Genomic DNA, 26,949 nt, shown 5'->3' with positions numbered 1-26,949 from the left:
TGACGGTCAAAAGGGTGAATATTATAATATATGGTGTTGAATAATGAGTACATAAGAAAATAATACTTTCTTGCAAAATCCTACATCTGATGGAACCCTGGGCTATATAAAAGAGCCTAAAAAAACTGAGCTGTGCTGTAAAAATCTAGACCTTCCTTTATTTCTATACCCATCCCGTGGGTATAAATTACCAAAACAAAAATAATGGAAAAACAGTGGTCCAGTGTTGTTATGTAAAGAATTACAGGGAAATATGGCAGTTTGCTAAAATAGTGATCCACAACCAACATAACGAAGACTACCTTTTTATTTCTCCAAGTATAATATAACATAAATTACAAACTAAACTGTACATCTAATGGCTAATCTAATCGATTTCTATGATGGCTCCAACTTTGGATAGTGCTTCCTTTAGCTTCTCAGCCTCATCTTTGGAAATGTCTGCCTTGACGACTGTGGGGGCGCTCTCTACAAACTTCTTGGCCTGAACAAGGTTGAACCCTTCTAGAAGATTCTTAACTTCTTTGATGAGTGCCACTTTTTGTTTCTCGTCAAATTTGGTAATTTTTACCTGTAAAATAAGAAAATTTTATAAATACTGAAACTACTACTTTGTTTGCTAGAAAATAAATGCTTGTTGCTCCATTTGGTGTCCGCACTCCTCACACCATATAATTAAACACGAGAACAAGAAAATACATTACAAAGTCTTAATTTTAACTTTAAAACTACCATCATATTTTCTGGAAAGTGTTTTAACCGCCATACATGTTACACATAAACACATGCATAACTTAAAAATTTAAACTTTATTGTAGTTGGTGGCAATCAATCAAAAGCATAAAATACGAAAAATTCACTTACAGTGAAACTAGTTTTGACTGCCTTTGGTGCAGCCTCCTCCTCGTCGGCGGCGGGCGCGGCGGCTGCGAACCCTCCGATCGGCATCACGGGCGCGTCGGGCAGGTTCAGCCGCCGTTTCAGCACCTGACTCAGCTCCGACACCTCCAGAAGATTCAGGGTCGTGATCTCCGCTACCAACTTCTCAATTTTAGGCGATGCCGGCTTGTCTACGCCTTCAGGAACCGGAATGGACAGAGGAGCCGCGGCTTGCACTACTTCTTGGTGCATTACTGACCTACAAAAGAATAGGATTTAGTAAATTGTTCATTCATAAAGATATGCTATTGGGTTAACATAACCTTCAAATTATTCTTAATTAGAAATTACCATCTTGAAAAAGAACGCAGCTGGCGGAAAGGAAGGTTTTTAACGATTCTAATACCGTTCATGGCGAAAACACTATTTTCTTATAAAACTTAATAAAATATCCTTTTTTTAGAGTAATTCTATTTCCACTTTCCAGGCTCGCGTGACAGTCGGTTGACAGCCTTGTATTGTAGTGTTGTGCAAATTTATTTTTATTTCAGTTCGGTAATCGATTGCTAGAGGAAGGGAGCTAAAATCGATTCATCTGGGAGTCTATTCTTCTCGTTTTTAATCGTAAAGGCACGGCTCTAAAACCTGTTTGATACACAGATTAAACTGCTACTTTTTGAACGAAAACTTCTGAAGGGAGGCATTACTAATAGTAATCTCAAATACATCTTCAAATCAAAAGTCAAAACAAGACACAAATATGGCGGACGATGACGAGATTGACGTCTTGGGAGATTTTTCATTTAATTCTTGTTTAGCACAAAATAATCAAGGAATGTAAGTATTTATATATTCAACCTCAACTAACATTTACTATGCACCACTCGAAGAAAATATTTCCTCGAGGAATAATCTCTAATTTAATATACATTTGTTGGTGGGTTTGTTGACATCAATTACGTATCAAAATATTTTTGTTGTATACTTGTTATATAAGTTTAAATAAGAAATGGAGCATACATTTTAAAAGTTACGTTAATAAATGTATTCACATTTAACTTTTGTACCAGACTAAAACATTTAAAGGTTTTATGATTTGTTTGACAATGTTTATTTTGCAGACGAATTAAATATGATAAAATGTATTTTAGCCCGTCTTGCTCAAGCCGGGAGGACACGGTGCACCCACAATGGCTACTAGACTCCACTGTTGCCAACTGGTATGACAATGAACGGGAAAAGAGGCAAGTAATTGAAGTAATTATTTGTTTGTATCAGTTGTATTCTAACAATAATTAATTGTTAAGCTGTTAGCAAGCTTGTGTGAATATGTACGTGTATGTTGCTAATTATTTTAATAGGGCAATAAATATAACTAGATGCTTTCATTAACTTAGAAAATGTATAAACATTACTATTTTGTTCTAGGGCAAAATATGGTCCGTCTAGAAAACTGTCAGGGGACTCCAGGCTAAAACTCCAGCGCGTGCGGCACTCGTCATGGAGCCAGGCTGAGAGAGATTTACTTGATAAGGAAATGGTAAAAACATGACATTGTTTGTATTAGGCATCAACATATTTAACTTTAATATCTAATATCCCAGAAATAATTACTATGTACTGATAAAATGTTGAAGATACTATAAGGAAGTAGGTTTTACTGATAAATTGTCTTTAATTTTGTGCAGGCTAAATATGGAAGGAATTTTCATAAAATATCCCAAACAATAAAAACAAAGTCAGCAGCTGAAATACAAGCATTAATAGAAGCAGAGTATGGTGTCAAACTTGATGACCCTTTCACGGGGCTCATGAAGAATGAAGATCAGGATGACATTCCGAGTGTGGGGCAGGAGGAGATTGTCACTGACGACTCCAGCATCAACAATGTCCTGAGCCTGGTTACCACGGCCTCGCCAACTGTTATGGTACCTAAAAAACCATTCAGGAAGAAAAACAATAACACAACCCGCAAAAGGCTGAAACCTGCCTTACAGAAACCTGATCTCATTGTAAATCCATCTGAAATATATTATGAAGATGAGCTTGTGATAGGATCCACAGAATCTGTGGGATCCCTGGATCCAAAGGAAAACCATGCAAAGTTAAAAACCATGGCTAAACAACAGCAGGTAAAAGTAAAAGCTGTAAAGAAAATTGGTAATCACCGGAGGAAAGTGTCAAAAAACTTTGATAAGGGTAGAGCTAGAACTAGCAGTAAGGAGCTCTTGAAGTCTCCTCAGGAGAGGCGGAGGAAGGATTCAGGGGTGTCCGAGGAGAGCTTAAAGAGTCCTAAGTTGCAAATTGTCTTGGGTTCAGGACAGGCATTACATGTTTCAGAAGGGGAGCAAGTGGTAAGTTACTGCTATTGAAATGCATGAATGTATCTTGAATTGAAATACCCTTTATTCCTGACGTATATATTTTTAGGGTTCCGTACCCAAAGGGTAAAAACGGGACCCTATTACTAAGACTCCGCTGTCCGTCCGTCCGTCTGTCACCAGGCTGTATCTCACGAACCGTGATAGCTAGACAGTTGAAATTTTCACAGATGATGTATTACTGTTGCCGCTATAACAACAAATACTAAAAACAGAATAAAATAAAGATTTAAGTGGGGCTCCCATACAACAAACGTGATTTTTGACCGAAGTTAAGCAACGTCGGGCGGGGTCAGTACTTGGATGGGTGACCGTTTTTTTGCTTATTTTGCTCTATGTTTTGTTGATGGTGCAGAACCCTCCGTGCGCGAGTCCGACTCGCACTTGGCCGGTTTTTACATTTTCTTTTGCACTATACAAGTATTTATCTATGTTTTATTTATTTATGTTTGTACTCATTTCTTTTTTTCTTTTTTCTTTGTCAGGCTGTCTTTGACATAGGCCTCCTCCAGGCGACGCCACTCCTCGCGGTTTTTTGAGAGTCTTTTGAAGATGAATGTATCTTATTATTAATTAAATATTGTACTGTTAATAAATTTTTCTGCTTCCCATATAGATTAAAATAGAGAAAAAGAAGGATTCTGAATCGGACAGTGATATAGAAGTGGACATAGACAGTGATACAGAGAAGCCAGTCAAAAGGGACAAAATTAAAGATGAGTCGGCTGACAAGGATAGTGGCAGCATGGTGTCTAAGTTGGAAGCTCCTATAGCAGTGCCCTTGAATGAGTTTGGTCTCCCGCCCAAGAGACAGAAGAAAATTGTTTTGGTGAGGTCTTATTCCATATTTTATCCTGGTCTTTGTTTGTAGTTTTATACCTCTTCAACTTAATATTTATAATATTAAAGTATGTACTACCAAGGCTGTTCAAAAGTTTCAAACTATTGGTTTTAGAAACTAAACTGTTGCAGAGCCATATTGCTTTTACTTTCAATAATAAAACCACTTTTGTTTTGAAATTAGTGGTTCTTCAATATTGTGAACATTACAGTATCAGCCTGAAGATTCCAGACTTGAAATTAGAACTTGGCTGTATTGTTATAAGTTATAATTACGGCATAAAATATTTTCTAGCTGAAGCTAGAAAATGCTCTCATGTTGAATATACCTCTCGGATTTCTGATTAGCATTTGCATTTTGTTTAAAAACACTATGTACTTCAATTTCAAAGCCTTTTATTATCGAACATACAGTTAATAATATTTAATACAATATTTATTTATGTGTTTGCAACAACCGTCGGCTCGACGTGTCCTTTTGACACAAAGGCCTCCTCCATTGCCTTCCATGCCTCTCTGTCTCTGGCTAGTCGGTTCCATAGTGGACCAGCAGTGTTCTTTAAATCATCTGACCATCTCTTGTATTGTCCGCCTCTTTTTCTTTTTGTGTTGTAGCGTGGGGTCCACTCAGTCAGAAAACACTATGTACTATAGCATAGTGCAGCCATTCTCAAAGTGTGTTCCGCGGAACCCTAGGGTTCCGCGACACCCCTGCAGGGGTTCCGCAAGAATTTAGAATAATTTAGAATAATAAAATAAGCATAATTATTATGCTTATTAATAAAAAAATACATTTCTAAAAACTATTGTTTTATTGTAGGGTTCCATCAAGTATTTCGCTTTCCAAAAGGGTTCCGTCAAAGAAAAAGATTGAGAACCGCTGGTATAGTGAATAATGTATGTATCCAGCAGGACGGCGACGGTGGCTACACGATAGCGCACACGGCGGCGGGCGACGTGCTGCAGCGCCGCGAGGAGCCCCGGCGGCCGCCGGCGACCCGGCCGCGCCCCGAGCGGCTCATCCCATGTCGAGTCTACAACGCCGAGCGACCCGTGAGTGTTCTGTTAGGCTGTACTGTGAAACAGTACAACAACAATATCGTCCGGTGGATTGGTAATCTGTGGGCCCCTTAAAGGAGAGAGACAGTTAATGGAAATAAATTGCAGAAGTGTATGCCCAACAAGGAGAAGTGTATGTCCAACTAAAGAAGGAGAAGAAGAGTTCAAGTTTGCTTAATTGTCACACTTTTAATTTGATACATTTGATTTGTGTTGTTTCTAAGTATGTGACACTGGTAGTTGTTTAGCCATATTACAAAATAGGTACTAATGGAATAATTGATTTCAATATGAACAAAATCAAAAAAATTCTTGATTTTTTTGTTAATTTTTTTTTAAATATTGAACAGGCGCCGTATTCAGTGGTCCTGTCAGTGTCCGCCCTGCTGCAGATGGAGGCGCACGCGCACGGCTCGCGCGCCGAGGTGATGGGGCTGCTGGGCGGGCGGCTGCGCGGCGGCCAGCTCGAGCTGCGCGCCTACCGCGCCGCCGCCGCCGCCGCCGGCGCCACGCACTGCGACATGGACCCCGGTCACCCATACAATACTAATTACAATTACAGTTTCGCTTTTTGACTAGTGTTTTGTTGATTCATCATCATCATCTTCCTCGCGTTGTCCCGGCATTTTTACCACGGCTCATGGGAGCCTGGGGTCCGCTTGGCAACTAATCCCAGTAATTGGCGTGGGCACTAGTTTTTACGAAAGCGACTGCCATCTGACCTTCCAACCCAGAGGGTAAACTAGGCCCGTAATGGGATTGGTCCGGTTTCCTCACGATGTTTTCCTTCACCGAAAAGCGACTGGTAAATATCAAATGATATTTCGTACATAAGTTTCGAAAAACTCATTGGTACGAGCCGGGGTTCGAACCCGCGACCTCCGGATTGAAAGTCGCACGCTCTTACCGCTAGGCCACCAGCGCTTCTAGTGTTTTGTTGATTGCCCCGTTAAAATTGTGGTCTATTAAAAGGAAATAAAAGAAAACGCGCTAATTGGAACGATTACTGTTTATTTCTATTAGTAAACGAAAACTGACAAATTTCAACGATGAAAATTACCAATTTTTTCATTTTTCAACTTTTTTCGTGACCGGACTCTTAATAACAATTTTGCTTTTTAATTAGTGTTTTGTTGATTACAACGTTTATATAACTTGTTGCATTGCGTTGCGTTGTTTTGTCACAGAGTTCCTATGGCCACCTCCTGTGTCAAACATCAGATCTGGCCGCGTAGCGAACGTGCCAATCGCTTATGCTCCGTAGCGATCGAAACGCAATTGTCACACTAATATGGAAAAATGATAGAGAAACGCAAAGCGATTCGATGGCGAAGTGCAAGCGATTGTCACCTTGGCTAGGCCGCCAGCTCGATGGTACCATAATATTGCATTGTCACCTAAGTTAATAATGTAAATAATGAGAACGGGGTCTAATTTAGCTTGCAAGATTTGACCTTTGAAACATTGCAAGTTAAATCGGTAGATTGCGAGTCACTTCCGGATGAGATTAGCTCAGGACCGGGACAAGAGGCGTACTAAAAGAGAGGCCCATGCTCAGCAGGGGGCGATTGAAGTCAGATATGATGATGATGTTTTAAAAAATATACAAGGTGTCCCAAGAAGTAGTGATATACTGAAGCTGGGAGGTAGAGGACCTAGAGGGCTATCTGAATCACCCCCATGTATGTTCCGCGATTTTTCGTATTTCGTCGTTAGATTTTTATGCGTATGTTTTATTTTTTTAAGCGCCATTGAAGTTGTGAACATACTGGGTAATTTTATCTTTCTTGGCATTAAATTTTTTTTTAATTCCATTCAAAGATCTAACGATAGTAAATGTTACCATACTGAATTGGCCTATCTATCAGCTTAGCACACAAAAAAAATCAAGCATCTACCGCAATAATTCACGTCACCATAAATAAAAATCTCATCGTACTCGGCGATAGGTGAAAAATAAAAAAAAATCATAACTCCGAAAATACGAAAAATCGCGGAACATACATGGGGGTGATTCAGATAGCCCTCTAGGTCCTCTACCTCCCAGCTTCAGTATATCACTACTTCTTGGGACACCTTGTATATAAATGTGTCGTTTGTTGGGTGCAGTATCTCAGGCGGCGGCGGGCGCGTGGCTGCACGCCGCGGGGCTGGCCGTGGTGGGCTGGCACCACTCGCACCCGCGCTTCCCCCCCGCGCCGTCCGCGCTGGACCTGCGCTCGCAGGCCGCGCTGCAGGCCGCGCTAGAGCCCATAGCCGCGCTCATCACCTCGCAGCACTGGCCGCCGGGACGCACCGCCTCGCAATACAGGTGGGTACATTTGTGACTGAGCTTCCCTTTAAAAAAAAACTTAGTACTCGACCTATACGTTTTTCAACTTAGAGCGGAATCACGTTTAACCCTTAAATGCATGATTTTTTCTTTTTGCCCGAAATTAATATATGTATCACGTAATTGTTTGCCGTTTCTAGGAAAAATTGTTAAAAAAAAATATGTCATCGATTTTCACTGCGAAATCAGTGTTAGAAGTTGCATAGCCTAAATCATATTTTTGGAAATATATAGCTATTAGTAAAGGGTATAGGAAAAATCGTAACGGCCATCAGAAAAGTACGCTATTTATGATGTCCCTATGATAAAGTTTGTAAATATAAAATAATTACAAACCCCGAAAAATCTGCCCAAAATCACATACTAAAAATCATCAACTTCCAGGTTTTTCCAAGTTTTCCGACATTTCGTCTATAAACAAATGTAATTTTTATAAATTAAAATACTGCGTAAATTTTGTAATAATTCGGAAAATTTATTAGTTTTACTATTGAAATAATATACAGGAACAAATAGAATTTGTTTAACCCTTAATCTGTGAGCCGTCTAATGCTTTGTAGACATTTGGCAACACTATGCATTTAAGGGTTAATATTATTCGTATTAAATTCTTTACTATACTGGATCAACCAAATCTTGTCAGTAGTAAACGGCGGCAAATTTGAAAAATCGCGGGTTAGCAACACTGTGTTCGAATAATTCCAAAATCGCGTGTCATATGTGTGTTATCTGTGGAATGTGGATCGTGAATGACAGCCATCATCTTATTGTTTACATTCTGAATCGTTTCTATTTCAAGAGAAATTTCTGCTGTCACCATTAAATATCAAGATTATGCCTGACCTCAAGCAAAGTTAAGGTGCCTACAATGTACAATCATGCTCTTTGACGGTAAACATTACTAAAATTTGAGGTTATGATAATTCACTCGATCTGACGTATGAAGGGCGGAAAATAAACACGTTTTGGTTCGATGTACATTGCTGCTTTTCTTAGCGCAATTCTGCTCTTTGAGTGTTACATGGTGTTACCCTACTTTAATTTGCAGTACATTGCTACTGACAAGATTTGCTTGACGCACTATATAATCAAATTGTCAGTTGAATTTATTATTTTATTATTATTCCAGGTGCTTCCGCGTGGAGCCCCCCGAGGCGGACGAGAGCGGGCCGCAGGGCTTCCAGCTGCGCGTGCGGCTGCAGCCCGACGTCACCGAGGCCTCCGCGCCCGCCCTGCTGCGCGACATGCGGGCGCTGCTCGCGGACCGGCCGCGCGGCCCGCACCGCGTGCAGGCGGACCGCGATGTGTGCCCGCAGGCCAAGCTCACATACTTGGAGAAGGTAAACAAACACAACACATAATAGGCTACATGACTAATTTTTTTTATGGTATCAATCGATCGGGTTTGTTTTTAGGATCAAATGTCTATATGGGACTCATTGCATTAAAGTAACACAAAAGTCAGAAATTGTAGTCAAAGGCCGACTTCAGTCGCACTTCACTCGCGAAACGCCCTATACCAAACGGCCAAGGGCCGTGACGTCATCGCCCGTCTTGTAGTATGGACAAAACAAGAAAATTGCGTTTTTGTCGGTGAAATATTGCGTTTATGTATATAGTTGCTATACAATATTTTTTTGGATGAAATATAAGGAATCGTATGGTACCCTTACTTTTATCGTTTTTGGAAGTTAAAAAAAACTTAAATTTTGAAACTTTCAAGTCCTGTATTTTTGTAATTTTTCAATATTTTATTTTAATATCCACATTATTGTGATAAATTGCTCGTTTGCTATCTATTTTACTAAATTTTGTTATAAAATTCAACATGTGTCATCATCCCTATTGTAGTTGTAACACTGATGTCAATAGGGAATATTACGCGAAACGCTGCGTAGGAGGCGCCACTACCACAGTCCGTCACAATCTGAGGGTCTACCGCAAACGAGAGAGTCGAAATTTTGTTATCAAACCTTTCTATCACTCTTGCATATTCGAATGATAAAGAGGCAGATAGTTGAGTTTCGATTTTCGCGTTTCCCGGTAGGCCCTTTGTAAACAAACCGCCTTGATGTATCTAAGTCATATTTTTTTGTCTGTGAAAACTTGTCAAAAAACAGTTTAAGGCACAGTATGTATTAGTTACTCTATGGTTTACGATGGCTACTAGTGCTGCGCTCTGGCGGCAGAACATCGCAGTAATACCCCCTATTATGTGCTTAGCTTTTTGCAGTTTATAATTAGCATCTCCGTTCAATTGACGTGAAGTTGGTGTTTGTTTCCAGTGCGTGTCGAGCATGTCGCACCACCTGCGCGCGGCGGGGTACGCGGACCACACGCGCGTATTCGCGCTGCTGACCGAGGGGCTCCGGGACATGTTCCGGTAGCACCCATAAAAATACAATGACAGCAGCATCGAATACTTGTATCCATAGACTAGGAATCCTCTAGACGGAGTTTAGAGCAATTATTTCACGAAACCGATGCTGCTAAAAATACGGGGGTGCGGGGGGGACGAGGTGAGCGAATCCCGTGCCGTGATTGGTCCGTTCAAAGACACGGACCAATCACAGCACGGGATTCTAACACTTTGACTCGAAGATGGAGTAAAACTACCGTATATAGTGGCAGAGGGGGTAACGTTACTATGCTCAGTCTAGAGGATGTCTTGTCTGTGACTTGTATCATATTATTCCTAGATAATGTTTACTAATGGTAACATTGTGATTTCGTTTTTGTATTTTTGATGATTATCGACTATCACAATTGCAACATAATGTGATTATTTTTTTCTAATTCCACAATATATTTCATTGAGTGTTTTGTTTTTACGTTTTCTATAATTTTATAAAACAACCTTTATGCTTACAACCATAAAGGCACATATTTGTTTTGAACTCTGACAGTATTGTTTGATTTTAGTTATTGTATAATAAATTGCTATATTTGCTATTATAATATTTATGCTATTTGGTACACATGACAATAATACTTGTAAGATGGTAATATTTCGACTGAGTTTAATTTAGGAATACTGGAATTATTTATAATAATAATTTATAAGAACTTGAGTTATGATTAAAGCAGTTTTAAAGAATTTCATTGCGTTCTTTTATTTTGTCAAATCTACTTATCTACAACATTTATGTATATCTTTACGAATGTTTTTTTACTAAATAAAAGTTGTAAGACTTATGAGATATTGTTTAAGCAACAGATTGCGTCAGCGCATCGCGCTGATCCACGCAGATCAATCTAGGGCATAAACCAGCAGAAACATATTGTCTTAGTTGCACTTTACACGGATGTAATACAAATAAGATTTACATATGTGTGCTATAGGTAAAGTTGTGTATATAAAGAAATGCAAATTGTAAATAAATCAGATACCAATTGTCCGTTGGTGTTTCACTACCTCTATACCCAAAACCTCTGCGTGCTCAGGGCGACACTCTGAGAGTAGAGGCTCCCATCCACCACCTTTTTACAGGAACCCTTGCTGTGGCATAAGACTCCTTCAGCCTTAATCGGTCGCTTGAGCCTGGGCGATCGGCAGCAAGTATCCATCCAAACCACCTTGATCCCCCCCCGTAGGAAATCCGTCTGTTACCGATAGGTCTCCCGGTACAGACATCCTTGTCATAGAATAAGTTAGGGCTAGGGAAGTAGGGACTTAGGCCAATAGGATCCCTTGCTATCGCCTCCCACCTTATTTTATGCAGTCTGTGCAGGCACATGCAACGCCTGAGTACCATTTGATTCCATAACGATTCAGTCCATTTAGTAATCCAGGTACTCGGCCTTAGCGTGTGGCTGTACAGATATTATTAATTACAATGCCCCCGAGTATTTTATGCAGCATTCTGATTCTTAGATAGGTGTTAACACTTTTAACCCTTCGTATGCCTTTGTCAATAAAATTATACCGAATTAATAACCTTGCAATTGTTAATTACAGTCCAAATTGTGTGGTAGGTACGTATACGGGACGAGCCATAGGTACGAAAGGTTAACCCACTAGATAGGTCTGTAATTTTTTACATTCATTGCCAAGAACACGCTATTTTGTATTGAAATAGGAGCGCTTGGCATTGAAAGTGTTGAGTATTCCTCTGTGAACCCATTCCATTCCAGTATTTGCTGCCCGTCTTTAATATGCAGTCTACTGCGGGTTTTCAAGTCTATCTGTTATACATATCCTGTATATGTTTGTGATAGATGTCATCCCTTTACCAGGCTAAGGGATATATATTTCCCACATCCGGCGCTTCAAACTGTGTTCTATTTTCGATGATAAGACTGACATTCGATTGTCATTTTTGAAATGTCAGCCTGGTAATAGTTATTTGTACAACAAGAGATCAAAGTTTGATATTTCTTCGAGTGCTTATTTTGAGTCCCGTGCAAGCGAATCTATCTCAATCTAATTTAGAATCTTGAGCGTAGTAAGGGACTCAAAAGCGCACGAGATGTAAATAACTTTGATCTCGTGTAGTTCACAAAACTTTTCACCTCAGCAGTGAGAACATATTAGACAGTGTTGGCCGAAAGTTAATGCAAATTGAAAATGCTGGCCATTAACCATTATAAATTGAATCGTAAACTATAATCGTCCGATACGATTTAAGGTTCAATTTATAATGGTTAATGGCCAACATTTTCAATTCGCATTAACTTTCGGCCAACACTGATATTAGAGAACCCGAAAAATATATTCCTTCATCCCTTACCTCTATTCACTCATGTTTTCTTAAGATATACCAACAATTAAGTTTTCACCTCAGCAGCTCAAACAAGGGTCCCACTTTGCTACTTAAAAACAGTGAGCAAAATCGCATTTTGCTCATTTTGTCTCACTCAGTGAGCAAAATGCGATTTTGCTCACTGTTTTTAAGTAGCAAAGTACCCTTGTTCGAGCTGCTGAGGTGAAAAGGATATTCTCTATGTACCTACAAAATAAAATAAACCCGGGTATACAATAAAAGTCACAAGTATATGGCACAGTTCCAGTTTAATGTTACACGTTCTAGATAAAAAAATAATACAGTCCGATTATAGCAATGAAATAGTTACCTACAAGCGCGGCGCGGCGGCCCCGGGCTCTGTAATACTACGGCGAGCCACCTCACGTTTACACTAAACATGGAAAACTGTATTTCTTTACATAACAAACAATTTAAACTTCGAGATAATCATGTGTCCTGATGTACAATTTTATGACAATATTATGAGGTACTTTTGAGAAGCTGCAGGTCTGAAACTGCCATGTAATGTACCTACACTTCCCGCGGCCACCGCAAAGCTCGCAGAGATGCGCGACGCTATCAATAAACAAGTTTTTAGATAATAAATAAAATAAAGCAAATACCGTAGAATCGGATGATTTGAAAAATATACCTAAAGTCGTTTTTATGGATCAGAAAGTAAAATTGTCCATTCTTGATTTATTCGACACTAGACAGGGTAAATCGGCATTAAGTTGTATTTTCTACAGGTGGTTAAAAAAACGTTGATAATTTGAATAATTTTACGGTTTAGACTCACTTGTTTTAAGTCACTCGCGCGACATGTTTCGGAGAGCCTAGGTCTCCTTTCTCAAGCACTAACAGTGCGAGCAGCGTTCACGACGGCGGTGTATCGCGTACTGCGGCACGCCGCGTCGCACGCTGCTCGCACTGTTAGTGCTTGAGAAACCTAGAGACCTAGGCTCTCCGAAACATGTCGCGCGAGTGACTTAAAACAAGCGAGTCTAAACCGTAAAGTTATTCAATGTTAGTATGTCTCACAACAGTTTAAATTCGAACGTTGATAATATTATAAGTTAAGCGTGAATTTTTTAAATCACCCCATTTCACGGTATACCTAAGCCTTATTGACAGCGTCCGTCGCCAACACAAGTATTCTGGACACTAAGATACCTCTCAGACACGGACGCGGGTGCGTCTTCATACACCAACCTTCAGATTAAATCGATTATATTGACTATAATCGTTAATTAGTCATCATTTCAGCTGCGTTCAGTGAAATTTATAACAAGATTTATAAATAAAAGCGACACAGTTCTAATCTTCTCTTAAATAAAAAGGCAATAGTCCGCACGAGTTGATAGCAATCGACATTATTAGAGTAATTTGAGCTAGACACGGAAAACAAATTGGCAGTGACAAGACTTATAAAATAGATCGAAAATTGTCAGAAGCAATAGCAACTTAGGAGAGCTCGATTGGGAAGTTTAGAGGCTGTGTCTGAGACGGGCAATAAATTAAAACGTGTTATATTAAATTAAATAAAAATAAAGTTAGAATCCAAGGAGCGTTACACCTATATTTACAAGTGTTAACTTAATCTAATAGAAGCATCAACTATGAAAAATGTATTAACATTGAAGGCACATATTTCCGCACCCGATTCTCGCACCGTGCACCCGCGGGGCGGGGCGGGTAGTGAGCCCGCATAGCGGGGCGGGCGTGGGCACGCCGCTGGACCGGATACACTAACTTACTCTATATGTTACAGTAGGCGAAACAATAAGTACGTGACGCGCGCGGCGCGGCTTACTCGAGCCGCGCACATGGACTAGGCGATTAGTGGAACTGACTGGCCGACGAACACTGGTCGGGTGTGAATGGTACAGTAATACTGAATTCATAGATTTACTAATATTACTTGGAATGACCAATCATATCATTGGGATATTATCATTTTTCAGCATTAACATAGAGAAATATAGTAAGAAAAGAGTGCTCACTCCATACATCAGTTCAGACTATTAATTTCAGTGTCTGCATCTAGCATCGAGTAGCGGAACTATCAGTACTGCTACTTGACAATAGATGTAGCACCGACCGGAAAGTCTTATCTCAACAGCATAAGACTTTCCGGTCGGTGCTACATCTATTGTCAAGTAGCAGTACTGATAGTTCCGCTACTCAATGCTAGATGCTAATAGTCTTTTTGGTACTAAAACTGATGTATGGAGTGAGCACTCTATGTATTTTTTTCTCTATGGCATTAATAAAAAAAGTTGTAAGGTGCCGTACTTTATGTGTCTTAGTAAATCTATCAAATCGGGGTCACTGGATTGTGTAAAGTATTAGGCGTTTCCTTATAACACTGGGCAAGCAGATTAATTACTTCTAATGGATAAAACTGGCAAGCGGAAGAATTTCAGTCTAGAGCATGTTTAAGAAATACGGGATAAAAATATATCGTAAAAAAGATTGTGTATTAAAATACTTGGCAGAATTATCCATTGGATATAAATAGCATAATACTGGTTTCGTAAACACAGGTCTTGGGTCGTGTCCTGTATAAGTTTTGTTAACCCTTCGACCGCCAAAGACGTCCACAGACGCGCACAGTTACCGTATAATATTTACCTTCTTGCATTCCAATAAGGGTTACTAAAGAGTGGTATATATAAAATAGCAGGGTTAAACTTTTGAACGCCACGCCTATCGTCTACGGCGCGTCATCGTGAACCTTGTTAGAATGCACGAAGGTTCATATTGGGCTGTAGCAGCGAGCGTCAATTGACGTCTTTGACAGTAAAAGGTAAGGGTTAAAGAAAGTGGTGCAACCAGTCCGGAGTATACAGACTTATTCTATTTCGCTAAGTAAGTCCTATTCACAGCTGCAGAACGGAAATATTCTCAGTTTCATTTGTAGCGTACTTCACGGAAAACGAGAGTATTTTCTAAAGGCCTTATTTCTCTATAACACCATGCAAAAATAAGCCCTTTTGAAAGGACACTCGTCATTTCTAGCGTGTTCATGGAAAACGTTTAGTTACATGAGATCCTCTCACACGATGGAAGATTATTAAATTCATTGTAGCAACTGTTCCGGAGAAGACATTGGTTCTTGAACATAATACGGAATAATACGCAGAAAATAAGTTTGATGAAATTAAGTGGAATTATAAAATTACACTAAAAATCTTTGTCAAAGGTGACTTTTCTATTTGTAGAGTCATTGTTATAGGTTTAAGTGCTTAACGTGTAAAATGTATTCGGATCCAAAACTCAGCAAAAGTTTAACCAGACCAGATGACCAAATGAATTGACACGTTCAACACAAAAACCCATACATCTGGAATTGTTTATTGTATTAAGTTAGTTTCTTTATTTCTAAGTGAATTACGGTTTATAGTTGACAGCGACAATGTATATTATGTCTTACAAGAACCAGCACCCTCTCCGTGAAACAGTAATTCATTAACATCTCAAAATTCCGAAAGCCAATTTAACGAAGTACATAATAAATTTTAAACAGAACACGTCGTAACTATAGCTAAGTTATTAATTTAAAAATATACAAACTAAGCAGTCATTCAAATAACACTAGACTCAGCCTTACACGACTCTGTTGCGTGGCCGCGCAAAATAACACTTAAACGTATTTCCATAGAGTATAATTTGCATTGATATTATTTATCCTTATATATATTTTTGCGGACGTGTAACAGCAGTCGTGTAACGGCCTGGCCACGACATTGCGCGACTGGCTTCGGTTCAGGCGAAAACCATAAGTGGGAACGAAAGTACCGATCGCTATGTCTCGCTCCAATGGCAATGGCTCCTATGGTTGTCGCCTTAGCCGAAGCCAGTCGCGCAATGTCGTGGCCAGGCCGTAAAGCTGCAAGAGCAAGCCAGACACTAGAAACATGGCAGTATTTGGGTGAATCAACTTTTCCTTGTCACTTATTGTCATCGTTACGGTCTCCTGGGTCACTCTTAAAACCCTGGTTTAATAGAATTTAAAATAACCAAATATACATTCTTATGGCAGTTGGGTCATCTACTAGCATATTAGTTGAACGTAGTATAACATTTCTTCTAACAAACTATACTGCATTTATCGCCTTGCTAAAGGGATAGAATAACAACGAAAAAAAAGTTGATCCACCCATATATTTTGACGAAAAAACTGCCCGCTTGGCCTAGTGTCCGATCTGATATAAAAATTAATATTAAAACATGTGGCTCATCGAGCGGCCTTAAAATATATTGTACAAGCGTACTGAACTAGCTCCGTGTAAAAATAATAAAACCTACGCGATCAGTACGACGACACTACACAGGCAACCGTCGTGATGATCTCATGTGCTAATGTCATCGCAACTTCGACAAAAACGTCGATGAAATTCCAACGCGGTCCAATTTATAGATTATCTAATTTGTATTTTTCAAAATATTTAAACATTGTTCTACATCACAACAATAAACAATGTTTACATATACCAATAAAATTTTACGTTGTAAATTAGACACTGCGCTGGAATTTCAATATCTGAGGAACCAAATAAAGATAGTCGCGTATTAATAGCGATTGTACTTAACACTGATTTCTATAAAATAAATAATTTTAATAATTCTAGCTTCGAACTGCGTCGAGTGTGAGTTGTCGTCAATAAAACTATTCGATGACAATAGTTGAACGTCCGTACATACACGTACACATTGGCAAAACAATTGATTGTGGTTTTTAACCGTTTCATTCGATACACAATAATTTACTAAATATATTTAGTACAACGAATAATCAGTATCGATACGATATGATAACCTGCTGTCATATATTCATTTAAAAATTTCATAATTCGTCTGATGTTCATAAATCTATCAAAATTCGTGCTCTGCACCTATCAGTTGTATGAGATTTGATTTGTGCATAACTCTTTATATCTCTGTAAGAAAATCGATTTCGAAGACTAAACTGTACAAGTTGCCTTATTTCGATTTAAAAGATCCATTTTCGTGTCTTTATTTTGTAGAACAAACTGACAGTGGCATATCTAAAAAATAATTGTGACCTTATTTTTGTCAAAAATTATGTCAACGGAGAGCGTGTATTCATTGAATATTACCCAGCAAATAAGGTAACACAAATGTGAAAAATAAATTAAGCTATAAATTAGACACAATAGACTTTCATAAAAACCGTTTGAAAGTAGATATTTAAATGTCAACGTGGGAACAATTCACTCTTTTTTAACCAAAGCCTATATGCTATATAATACTCAATGAACACAATCCTTAAAATGTTCATCTCAACAGTCTAAAATAAAAGTTAGCACGCAATATGGCAACTGATCACAATCCAGATCTGACCGTTAGCTTGCAGTCCAAACTCCGTAGCACAGAGCACTCGTGCACGTGGCACAAGGCGTGCACGTCTCGCTCAGCGTGCACGTGCACTAGCACGCTATGGGCTCACTCGACGGGCTTGACGCGCGCCATGACTTTGCCCTCGAACATTGGCAGCGTGTCGGCGTCGTGGCTCACCTCCTCCTGTATCACCGTGTTGTCCAGGTCCGCGCACTCCGTCTTGAAGAAGTATCTACAACCAAGGTTTTCATTCAATATCTGTGCCGTTGTCTCTTGTAGGGCATGTTGGAAATGGAATTAATTTGAATCAAGGATTTTTCACTCAAGGTTTATGGCCGGGTGAATCAACTTTTTTTTGTCACTCTTTGCCATGGTTACGTTCTCCTGGGTCACTCTTTAAAACCTGATTTTTAGGCATTTAAATTCACGAAATAATCGAATAATCGTAGCGTGTAAGTTTAGCTTTATTTGTACATAGTTAGTAAGTAGTAATATTTGTACGCCTGTCATGGCAAAACAAGAATCGTCCTGTAATGAAATATTGAACACCTATGTACATACAATACACGCTTGTTTAATGCAAATATACGATCATTCATTCATTCTAAACACACTTTTTTGTGATACTTATAAACCCTTTCCATTGAGCAAGCGTGTCAGAAGAAGGTGGTGTACAATGTCTTTTAACAAACTATGCTACTATTGTCTCTTGGCTGACCGGACAGAATAACAACAAGAAATAGTTGATCCACCCGCCTGCATACATGATTTTTTTTTTGTAAATAAAATATATGTGAATATTTATGAGGCGTGTGACCTCGGTGTTTTACCTGTAGTTGCCCCTCCTCGGCAGGAAGTCCTTGAAGGTCCGCAGCGTGAGCGGCACCTGCGGCACCTTGAACCGGTACGGCACGGCCTCGTCCAGGAAGGCCACCACCACCACCGTGTGCTCGCCGCACCCGCTGCCGCTGCCGCCCGTGCCCGTGCCCGTGCGCCCGCCGCCGGTTACACTGTTCACGATAAATGGATCATTAGATTTGATGAAGACTATGTACGAAACTGAGCCGATCACATGGCACGGAAAGTGGCTATTTTTTTTATTTAGATGATAAAGTTAGTGGAAAGAGATGTTCTGGACCCTCGTGTTATGTTGTATACACATGTTTGGTAGAAAATGGTATGTCGGGCACCTTTTTTGATAGTTTAAAATATGTATGTAGTTTTTAAACATGCACAAAATCGATAGCGGTAAAAAGGAATTTTATGGAGTCCGCGCTGCAACCGAAAACTTTTTCGGAATTTAAAACTTAAGATTTTTTTTCACGTAGGTATAACGTAGTTAGAACAGATACAATACCAGGCAGAATCCTGTAGGGGTACACGATTAAAATATATATTATACATATAGTGAAGCGTTTTTAAGTTACACAAAATGGCCGTTCATCGCCATTTTGTTTACCAGTCAAAGCCGTTATCGTTAGCTGGATAGTTCGTATTAATATTTGAACTGTCGGGCGGCAGTTGTGTGTGTGTGTGTGTGAGTGTGTGTGTGTGTGTGTGTGTGTGTGTGTACTGACCGCGGCTTCTGTGCGGGATGCGGGCGGCGGCGCGGCTCGTCGCGGTCGGCGGAGGATGCGCGCGAGCGCGGCGCGTCGCGGCGGCTGCGCTCGCCCTCGGCCATCCACTGCAGCACGCGGCCGCCCGCGCTGGCGCCGTCGCTCACCACCGACACGCCGCTGTCCGTCAGCTCCGTCACCGTCTTCTTAGAGAACGATCTGCGCAGGGAACTGTATACGTCGGGATTGTGAGTCAATTTGTCGAAAAAAAAAGGAAATGTTAAAAAGTTGCGAACCGGTAATGTCAAACGGTCAGTCTTTAATAGTACAGGCAGTTGAAGAGAAAAAGTACCACCCCCGCATAGAAGATTGTATGCAGGGGGGGCACCTTTTCTCTGCAGCCGACCGTGCATTATAGTCGAGGCGGGGCGTCTGCGACTTGTTCACTTTAATAGTCGATTTAAAAAAATTCAAATTCAAAATTATTTATTTCATGTGATTTACACACATAGCTATATACAACAATAAACATACAAGAATTACACATAAACACAACATATACACATTAGAATTGACACATATCTCAATTTTTGCTACCACTGTATCTATTTATTTGGATTTAGGCTCTCGCGCGAGCCACGAGACGAGCCGCGAGCCGAGCCACGAGACGAGAGTGTAAGCGGTGGGCTCGCGGCTCGTCTCGTGGCTCGCAAGCTCGTCGAACTAATATAATTTAAACACTAACGGCACGGCATAAGGTTTATAACCGAATGACAAGCCGAACGCGAGTGTAAACGGTGGACTCGCGTCTCGTGGCGCGGCTCGCGGCTCGTCTCGCGGCTCGCGTCTAAACCGAGTGTAAGAAGTCTGTCGAAGGTCGACGTTCGGAGCGCGCGACCCGAGACAGTTTGATCATACCTGGAGTGCGAGAAGGGCGGGTGCGCGCGGTCGCTGGCGTCGCAGTGTCCGGAGTCGGCGGACAGCGCGGAGGCGGCGCGGCGCGCGTGCGGCGCCCGGCGCGCGCGCCGCCCGCCCGGCGGCGACGCGCCCGGCGTGCGCTCCGACCACACGCGCGACACGTGCTGGTCTGAGGGGGGGGGGGACGGTGTTACGATATGACGGGACCCAGGTATGCCAACAGAACGAGGTTCGAATTTAAACTGTTGTGAGACATACTAACATTGAATAATTTTACGGTTTAGACTGACTTGTTTTAATTCGCGCGACATATGTATTTCGGAGAGCCTAGGTCTCCTTTCTCAAGCACTAACAGTGCGAGCAGCGTTCACGACGCGAGTGACTTCGTGAAAACGTGAAACGTGAAAACAAGTGAGTCTAAACCGTAAAATTATTCAATGAAGGTTCGGTTGAAACTGATTTTCACAGGGGTACTAGCGATGTGACGAGTCCACTTTTTTTCAATTCGAATCATTCGAATTGATTCGGCCGCTGATTCAAATTCAAAATCGAGTTGACTCGACTCGACGATTCGCGTGGTTCGCGACAAGGTCACAGGCACAGGCGCGGAGCGAGTTGAGACGGCGAGTTACGCGGCAGTTGTTGTAAAAAGAACCTTCAGGGCACGGAATTAAGGTTTATTTTTGAATGGCCATACTAGCAGTGAACTCGAGTTGGGATACTTGGAATGGCGAATCAAGCGGCAGTTGTTGTAAAATGAACCTTCGGGTCACGGAATTAAGGTTTATTTTTGAATGGTCATAGTACCAACTCGAGTTGAGACGGTAAATCGAGCGGCAGTTGTTGTAAAAAGAGCCTTCGGGCTACAGTATTAAGGTTTATTTTTGAATGGCCTTAGTAGTAGTGTGATAGCGTTGACTCGGCTCGGCGAGTTGTTCGCCGAGTTAGCTAGTGGTCGAGTTGATTCGAATTGCCCATAGTCTTGATTCGAATTAACTCATCTGTAGGCTGATTCGAATTATTCGAATCAGATAACTCGACTCGCCCATCGCTAAGGGGTACGGTTACTAAAGTTTTACTTAAATGCCCCCTGCACCGTTCCACTAACACGGGGTTAAGCGGTTAAACCGTTAACCCGATGTCTAATTGTACCGGTAACCACGGTAACTCCAGGTTTGACCGGTTAAACCCGGATTAGTGTGATGGTGCAAGTAGCGCTAAATGATGTATTCGACGACTTGCTCCCTGAAGAATAGTTTCCTGCAAGAACTCACCGAGGATATCCTGGTCGTTATCGTCGTCCAGCTGCAGCTTCTCGCGAATGGCGGCCGCCACGAGTTGCGGGGGCAGCGCTTGCGTGGACGCGTCCTCGCCGTCACCCTGCAACGGAAAGACTGCTAAAGTAACGTATACTTACTGGCCGTATTATCTACTGGCAGGGTCGCCATGTAACGGTGGGAACCTGGTTCCTAAATTTGTTTTTAAAGAAAAACTACCCTGAGTTCTAACCTGAGAAGATACGACGCAAAACAAACTAGGCTACCGATATTTTGTCACAACAATATACACCTTTTTTTTACAAAATAAGTTAAATATTATTGATTAATTGCGAACAATTTGTAGATCCTTTCTTTTAATTAGATGGCTCCCGAGTATCATGAACCACGATACGTGCCTCTTAAATGATACATAAATTCCTTCATACACGCCTTCCGTCCATCGAGCAATTTGTCGTCAAGTGGTATATGTATAGTCCACAGCAACGCCTCCGCTGACATGCGCTGTGTTCGAGTGGTATAAAGTCGCGCTTGGTGGTAGCGAAGCACAGCTGTAACTTGTCCACTATAAGTTACCTCCTGCAGGCGCCGCTCGAGCCGCTCCTTCAGCACCTGGTCGCGCTGCACCCGCTCCAGCTTCTCTATGAGGAGGGGGGCGAACTCGGCCGGCGGTAACACTCGCAGCGCCTCCGCTGACATGCGCTGTGTTCGAGGGATCACCTGCGCAAAACATAAACCTTGTAGCATTTATTCGGCTCCAACTGGCTCATTGGGCTTGTAAATTAAACTTAAGGGTGGACAACTATTTCTTGTTGTTATTCTGTCAGGTCAGCCAAGAGAAAATAGTAGCATAGTTTGTTAGAAGACATTGTCCACCACCTTCTTTTGACACGCTTGATAGACGACCCTCTATGGAAAGGGTTTATAAGTTTAACAAAAAAGTGTGTTTGGAGAATTTAAATGCCTAAAAATCAGGTTTTAAAGAGTGACCCAGGGGAACGTAACCATGGCAACGAGTGATTCACCCCTAAAATTTAAGATATCTAAGGTATTTGTCACCTGACACACGACACTGACTGCACGACATAATAGGAATTTTATTTTGCTCAGGCATTGAATCTGCCGCATTTTTAGTGACGTCACTGACGTGACGTTGTCACAGTATAATATAGACTCACCATAGCGGTATCCTGCTCCTTGTTAATCACAGCGTTCCGGTCGAGGCCGGGCAGCCGCGGCCGCCGCGCCCGCTCGCGCGTGCCTCGCACGGACAGGCCGTCCCTGTAACACGACATAATTAGCACCAACTACCAATGGACACTGATATAAAGACAGGCAGATGAAAGAGACACCTCAGTGTACTATCGGAGTAATAAATAATTGGCACGGAATAATTCTGTGGATAAATTAGTTCCCGTCGAATCGGAAAGTAGAAGCGATGTGAGCACATTATGCGAAAGACGCTATATTAGAATCATTTAGGCAATAAAAAAGGTGCAGGGTGAAATTATGGTGATTTTAATTTAAAAACAATACAGACGGCCATAAATTTGATACACTCGTGTAAATAAAAAAATGCTTGAAATAAAATCAAAGCTTTATTAAAACTAGATAAAACTCGTGCAGGAAACACAATAATACGAGTATTTACGAGGGACAGTAAATTACATTACTAAGCAGGACAGTGCAAATACTTACTTCAAACCAAAATACACGCTTGCAAAAGTCAGTTCACTCTTTCTGATTCTGGATATGAGTGTAAAAGCAGTACCTTGGATTTAGAAGAGAGTGTATTCAAGTTGTCGATGGGTAAAGAGCGTATGTGCAATGCGCTCGCAGCTAGCTAAACGCTCGGGGCCAGCGGCACAGATGTTTCAGTGTTTTGTTGATGTTCTGAGTCACCCCGGAGGCGAAAAAGGACTTTGTAAACTCGCTTCACGCCTTTCTATGTTCAACAACATACTTGGCTTAGGTCCAGCTCAGTCCAACTGTTTACACCTACGAGGGGTATTCAAAATATTCTCGGTATGAGAATGAAAACAAACAAGTACGAAAAGTTTGATATTTTTATTTTTCAATATACTCCCCCCCTATGTTCATACACTTAAAAGATCGATCAATTATTTTTTTTAATCCCTCGTAAAAATATTTTTTATCTTTCGTGTAAAAATGCTCCTCCACTGCCGCCTTCAATGCTTCATCGTCAGAAAATTTATTTCCACGCAGATCCTTTTTAAGATTGGGGAGCAAAAAGAAGTCGCTGGGGGCTAAGTCCGGACTATACGGTGGGTGAGTAACAGTTTTAAACCCACGTTCAACAATAGCTGCCTTGGCAATATGAGCAGTATGGACGGGGGCGTTGTCATGCAGAAGCAGAATACCTTTGGTTAACTTTCCTCGCCTCTTTTCTTTAATTACATCCTTTAATTGACGTAGAATGTTAGCGTAGTACTGTCCTGTGATATTTACACCTTTTTCTTTATAATCGATTAGTAATACTCCTTCACAATCCCAAAATATCGTGGCCATGACCTTGCCAGCTGAAGGGATGACCTTCAACTTCTTGGGATGAGCTGAACCCTTAATGTGCCACTGCATGGACTCTTGTTTACTCTCTGGATCATAATGATGAACCCAGGTTTCATCTCCAGTAACTATTCTTTGCAGCACCTCATCAGGATTTTCACCGCACAGGTCAATAAAATCGGAACAACAAGCTACACGCATGTCTTTTTGAAGCCGAGTCAGCATTCGCGGAACCCATCTTGCACTTACTTTTGACATATTAAGATGGTCATGTATAATATCATGTACGGTACCAATAGAGAGATTGGTTACTTGTGCTATAGATTTTACCTTCACTCGACCATCTTCCAATATAAGTTTTTCCACTTTATCAATATTTTCTTGTGAAGTAGCTACTACAGGCCGGCCAGGTCTAGGGTCATCTTCAATACTCTCCCTTCCGCGTTTAAACTCGCTTGACCACTTTTGAATGGTAGATAAAGAAGGAGCAGACTCACGGTAAACACAATCCATTTCCTCTTTTATGGTTTTTTGATTTTTACCCTGTTTTGTCAAGAATTTTATCACGCATCGATGTTCTAATTTAGTTAACATTGTCAATTCGCACAGGATGTTCATGTTTGTTCAGCAATTGCAGAAAAACAAAAGACTATCTCGGTTCGAATTATACTTTTTTTTAATGTCAATGAATAAACCTTAGCGGCCAGTAACGAAAGAAATTTTAGAAGAGGTCGTAAGATATCAATACCGAGAATATTTTGAACGCCCCTCGTAGCTATACTTACAGACTAGTCCCGAAGAACAAAACGACATCACTGTCCGTACGGCCGCTACTCAGGCTGGCTCGCTCGGAATCTTGCCTCGAAGCTGGTGGGTACCAGAATAGATGACGTTCAAAACTTGTTGTCCTTGTCTAACACTTACACGCTGCTCCCGGAGAGCGAGACGACATCACTGTCCGTCCGTCCACTGCTCAAGCTGGCTCGCTCGGAGTCCTGCCTCGACGCTGGCGTGTATCCCGCGTAGGTGACGTGCGCGCTATATACCGACTTCGTGCGGTGCTTACTGTTGCCAGCCGAGGTATAAAGGGTTAAGACGTGGATAGGTGGGTAAGCAGAGGGTTAAGTTATCGACAGGTTATTTAGAGTGGATGATGGAAGGGGGCAATCGGCGGCAACGCAGCGTTAGCGCGGCGGGGCGGCATGCAGGCATGGGGGCAAACGATACGACACATCAGATAAGCTGCCGGGGCAACTAAATATAAAATAAAATGGCGAAAAATGTGGCCGAAATTTCTGCAAGTGGCTCGAACCATGTAAATATATAAATACATAGCAGTTTCCTTAATAAAAAAAAGTAGGTATGTGCATGTGTTTTGGTCTAATACTGACATTTGGATTTAGCGAAAACTTTGTGTTCGCACTTGCACTTTTTTGCAGAAATGTCGGTGTTATTTAGAAAAATCATATGTATTTAAGTTGGCTCATGCTATGGGGGTCAATAATTGTTTGATGAAATAAAAATGTAAAAAGCCGCTAAGGATGGGGTCACACAAAATCGTCCATAAATTTATAACACGATATCATCCTTTGTATGTGATAAGTAAAATTCATGGACATGTTTAAATACTTGACTCTAGCACAATAATACGTTACGTTTTCAAGCAAAATGTAATTTTCAATTCATTAAGAGGTTTAAAACAATAACGATTTATTGATAAACGACTACATATTTTCTTTTGCTTGAAAATAAATAAAACTAGGTAATGAAATTACAGCAAAATTACGTCCTACTGAATACTACGCGAGCACGCTAACAGATCACAATGAAATGTTTGAATTCGAATTAGGGTTTACTGATATTGTGATAACTGAAAATGATAACTAAAAAAATATACTTTCTGTATTCTAGTAAAAAACCAGTTGTCATAGTTGACGAAATATAATTTATCAAACTCCTAATAGGTATCCTCGAACATCGAATCGGTGCAAATTATATTTCATCAACACACTTGAACGTGACTGGAAGACTACCACACTGCACGGGACCCATTTCCCATACAGTGTTAGACTAATATTTTTTTACTTCACAAACTGTCAAATCGTTTGGGTTTCTACGCCTCAACACACAAATAATAATAATAGTCTAATACCGTTTCAGAAATGGGCCCTTGGTCATAGATGTAAGTAAACTGAGGTAGATATGGTACCAGGCGCACGATCGTGAGACATTAAATATAGGTTACGGAACCCATATTTAGTTAGTCGTATGGGTGACGCCAACCTGTCAAGTTGTCAAAATCGTTGGATCAAATTTTAGTTTTGTCAACTATGAACGTCACACGTCTACATAAATAAAAGGTCATTGCCCTTGGTATGGTAACAAATTGTGATACGCGGATTAGACTCTCGCGCGAGCCACGAGACGAGCCGCGAGCCGCGCCACGAGACGCGAGCCCACCGCTTACACTCGCGTTCGGCTTGTCATTCGGTTATAAACCTTATGCCGTGCCGTTAGTGTTTAAATTATATTAGCTCGACGAGCTTGCGAGCCACGAGACGAGCCGCGAGCCCACCGCTTACACTCGCGTCTCGTGGCGCGGCTCGCGGCTCGTCTCGTGGCTCGCGCGAGAGTCTAATTTGCCTATGAAAACTTGAAAGGTGGGAACAATCTGCTACAAGTACTCTAGCGTAGGTATGAAACAGTACGTACGGCGCGTGGTCGTGGTGCAGCCGGCGCGCCTGCGTGGCGAGCAGCGCGTCGTGCGTGAGCCGCGCCGGCGCCGCCCCCGCCCCGCCCCCGCCCCCGCCCCCGCCCGCGCCCAGCTCCTGCCCCTCGTGCAGCGTGGCCAGCCCCAAGCCCACCTGGATACACAAACACTTAAAATAGGGACTCAGGAAGCTGTACACTTAGTTTAAGTTAGCCTAAGTTACTTATAAGAATAGGCTAGATGACAAATTTTCATATCAATCGATCAGGTTTGTTTTTAGGACCAAATGTATATTTAATGCAATGGGTCCCATCCCATTGCATTAAAGCAGTACAAAAGTCAGAAATGATAATCAAAGTCCG

The 26,949-nt window shown here is 41.2% G+C and overlaps 3 protein-coding genes across 6 annotated transcripts in view; 1 reads left to right on the top strand and 2 right to left on the bottom strand.

The window, feature by feature from the left end:
* Nucleotides 1-289: 289 nt before the first annotated feature.
* On the bottom strand, nt 290-1,363 carry LOC134650740 (uncharacterized). The gene is made up of 3 exons (XM_063505672.1): nt 1,231-1,363; nt 865-1,138; nt 290-571 (listed from the first exon to the last, which is right to left on the bottom strand). Exons 1-3 carry the CDS (start codon nt 1,290-1,292, stop codon nt 368-370), a joined length of 540 nt encoding a protein of 179 aa, XP_063361742.1. The 5' UTR covers nt 1,293-1,363; the 3' UTR covers nt 290-367.
* Nucleotides 1,364-1,623: 260 nt separating this feature from the next.
* Nucleotides 1,624-9,878, top strand: LOC134650855 (uncharacterized). The gene is made up of 10 exons (XM_063505788.1): nt 1,624-1,716; nt 2,031-2,123; nt 2,308-2,419; nt 2,568-3,233; nt 3,877-4,089; nt 5,013-5,153; nt 5,510-5,690; nt 7,269-7,470; nt 8,621-8,831; nt 9,777-9,878. The coding sequence occupies exons 1-10, from the start codon at nt 1,640-1,642 to the stop codon at nt 9,876-9,878; spliced, it is 1,998 nt and encodes a 665-aa protein (XP_063361858.1). The 5' UTR covers nt 1,624-1,639.
* A 7,827-nt stretch (nt 9,879-17,705) lies between these two features.
* LOC134651189 (axin) overlaps nt 17,706-26,949 on the bottom strand; it is a 98,065-nt gene continuing 88,821 nt past the window's right edge. For 3 of the 4 annotated variants that reach the window (XM_063506237.1, XM_063506238.1, XM_063506239.1), the window contains 9 exons: nt 26,590-26,741; nt 24,802-24,942; nt 22,530-22,632; nt 21,928-22,071; nt 21,349-21,454; nt 20,075-20,243; nt 19,178-19,387; nt 18,431-18,610; nt 17,706-17,832 (listed from right to left, as the gene is read on the bottom strand). In XM_063506237.1, coding sequence (XP_063362307.1) covers nt 17,706-17,832; nt 18,431-18,610; nt 19,178-19,387; nt 20,075-20,243; nt 21,349-21,454; nt 21,928-22,071; nt 22,530-22,632; nt 24,802-24,942; nt 26,590-26,741 — 1,332 coding nt within the window. The remainder of the gene's footprint in view (nt 17,833-18,430; nt 18,611-19,177; nt 19,388-20,074; nt 20,244-21,348; nt 21,455-21,927; nt 22,072-22,529; nt 22,633-24,801; nt 24,943-26,589; nt 26,742-26,949) is intronic. The other variant, XM_063506240.1, reaches the window with a different exon arrangement.

Source organism: Cydia amplana, chromosome 9 (genome assembly GCF_948474715.1).
Source record: "Cydia amplana chromosome 9, ilCydAmpl1.1, whole genome shotgun sequence".
NCBI lineage: Eukaryota > Metazoa > Arthropoda > Insecta > Lepidoptera > Tortricidae > Cydia > Cydia amplana.
This window is presented reverse-complemented; position numbering and strand designations above follow the sequence as displayed.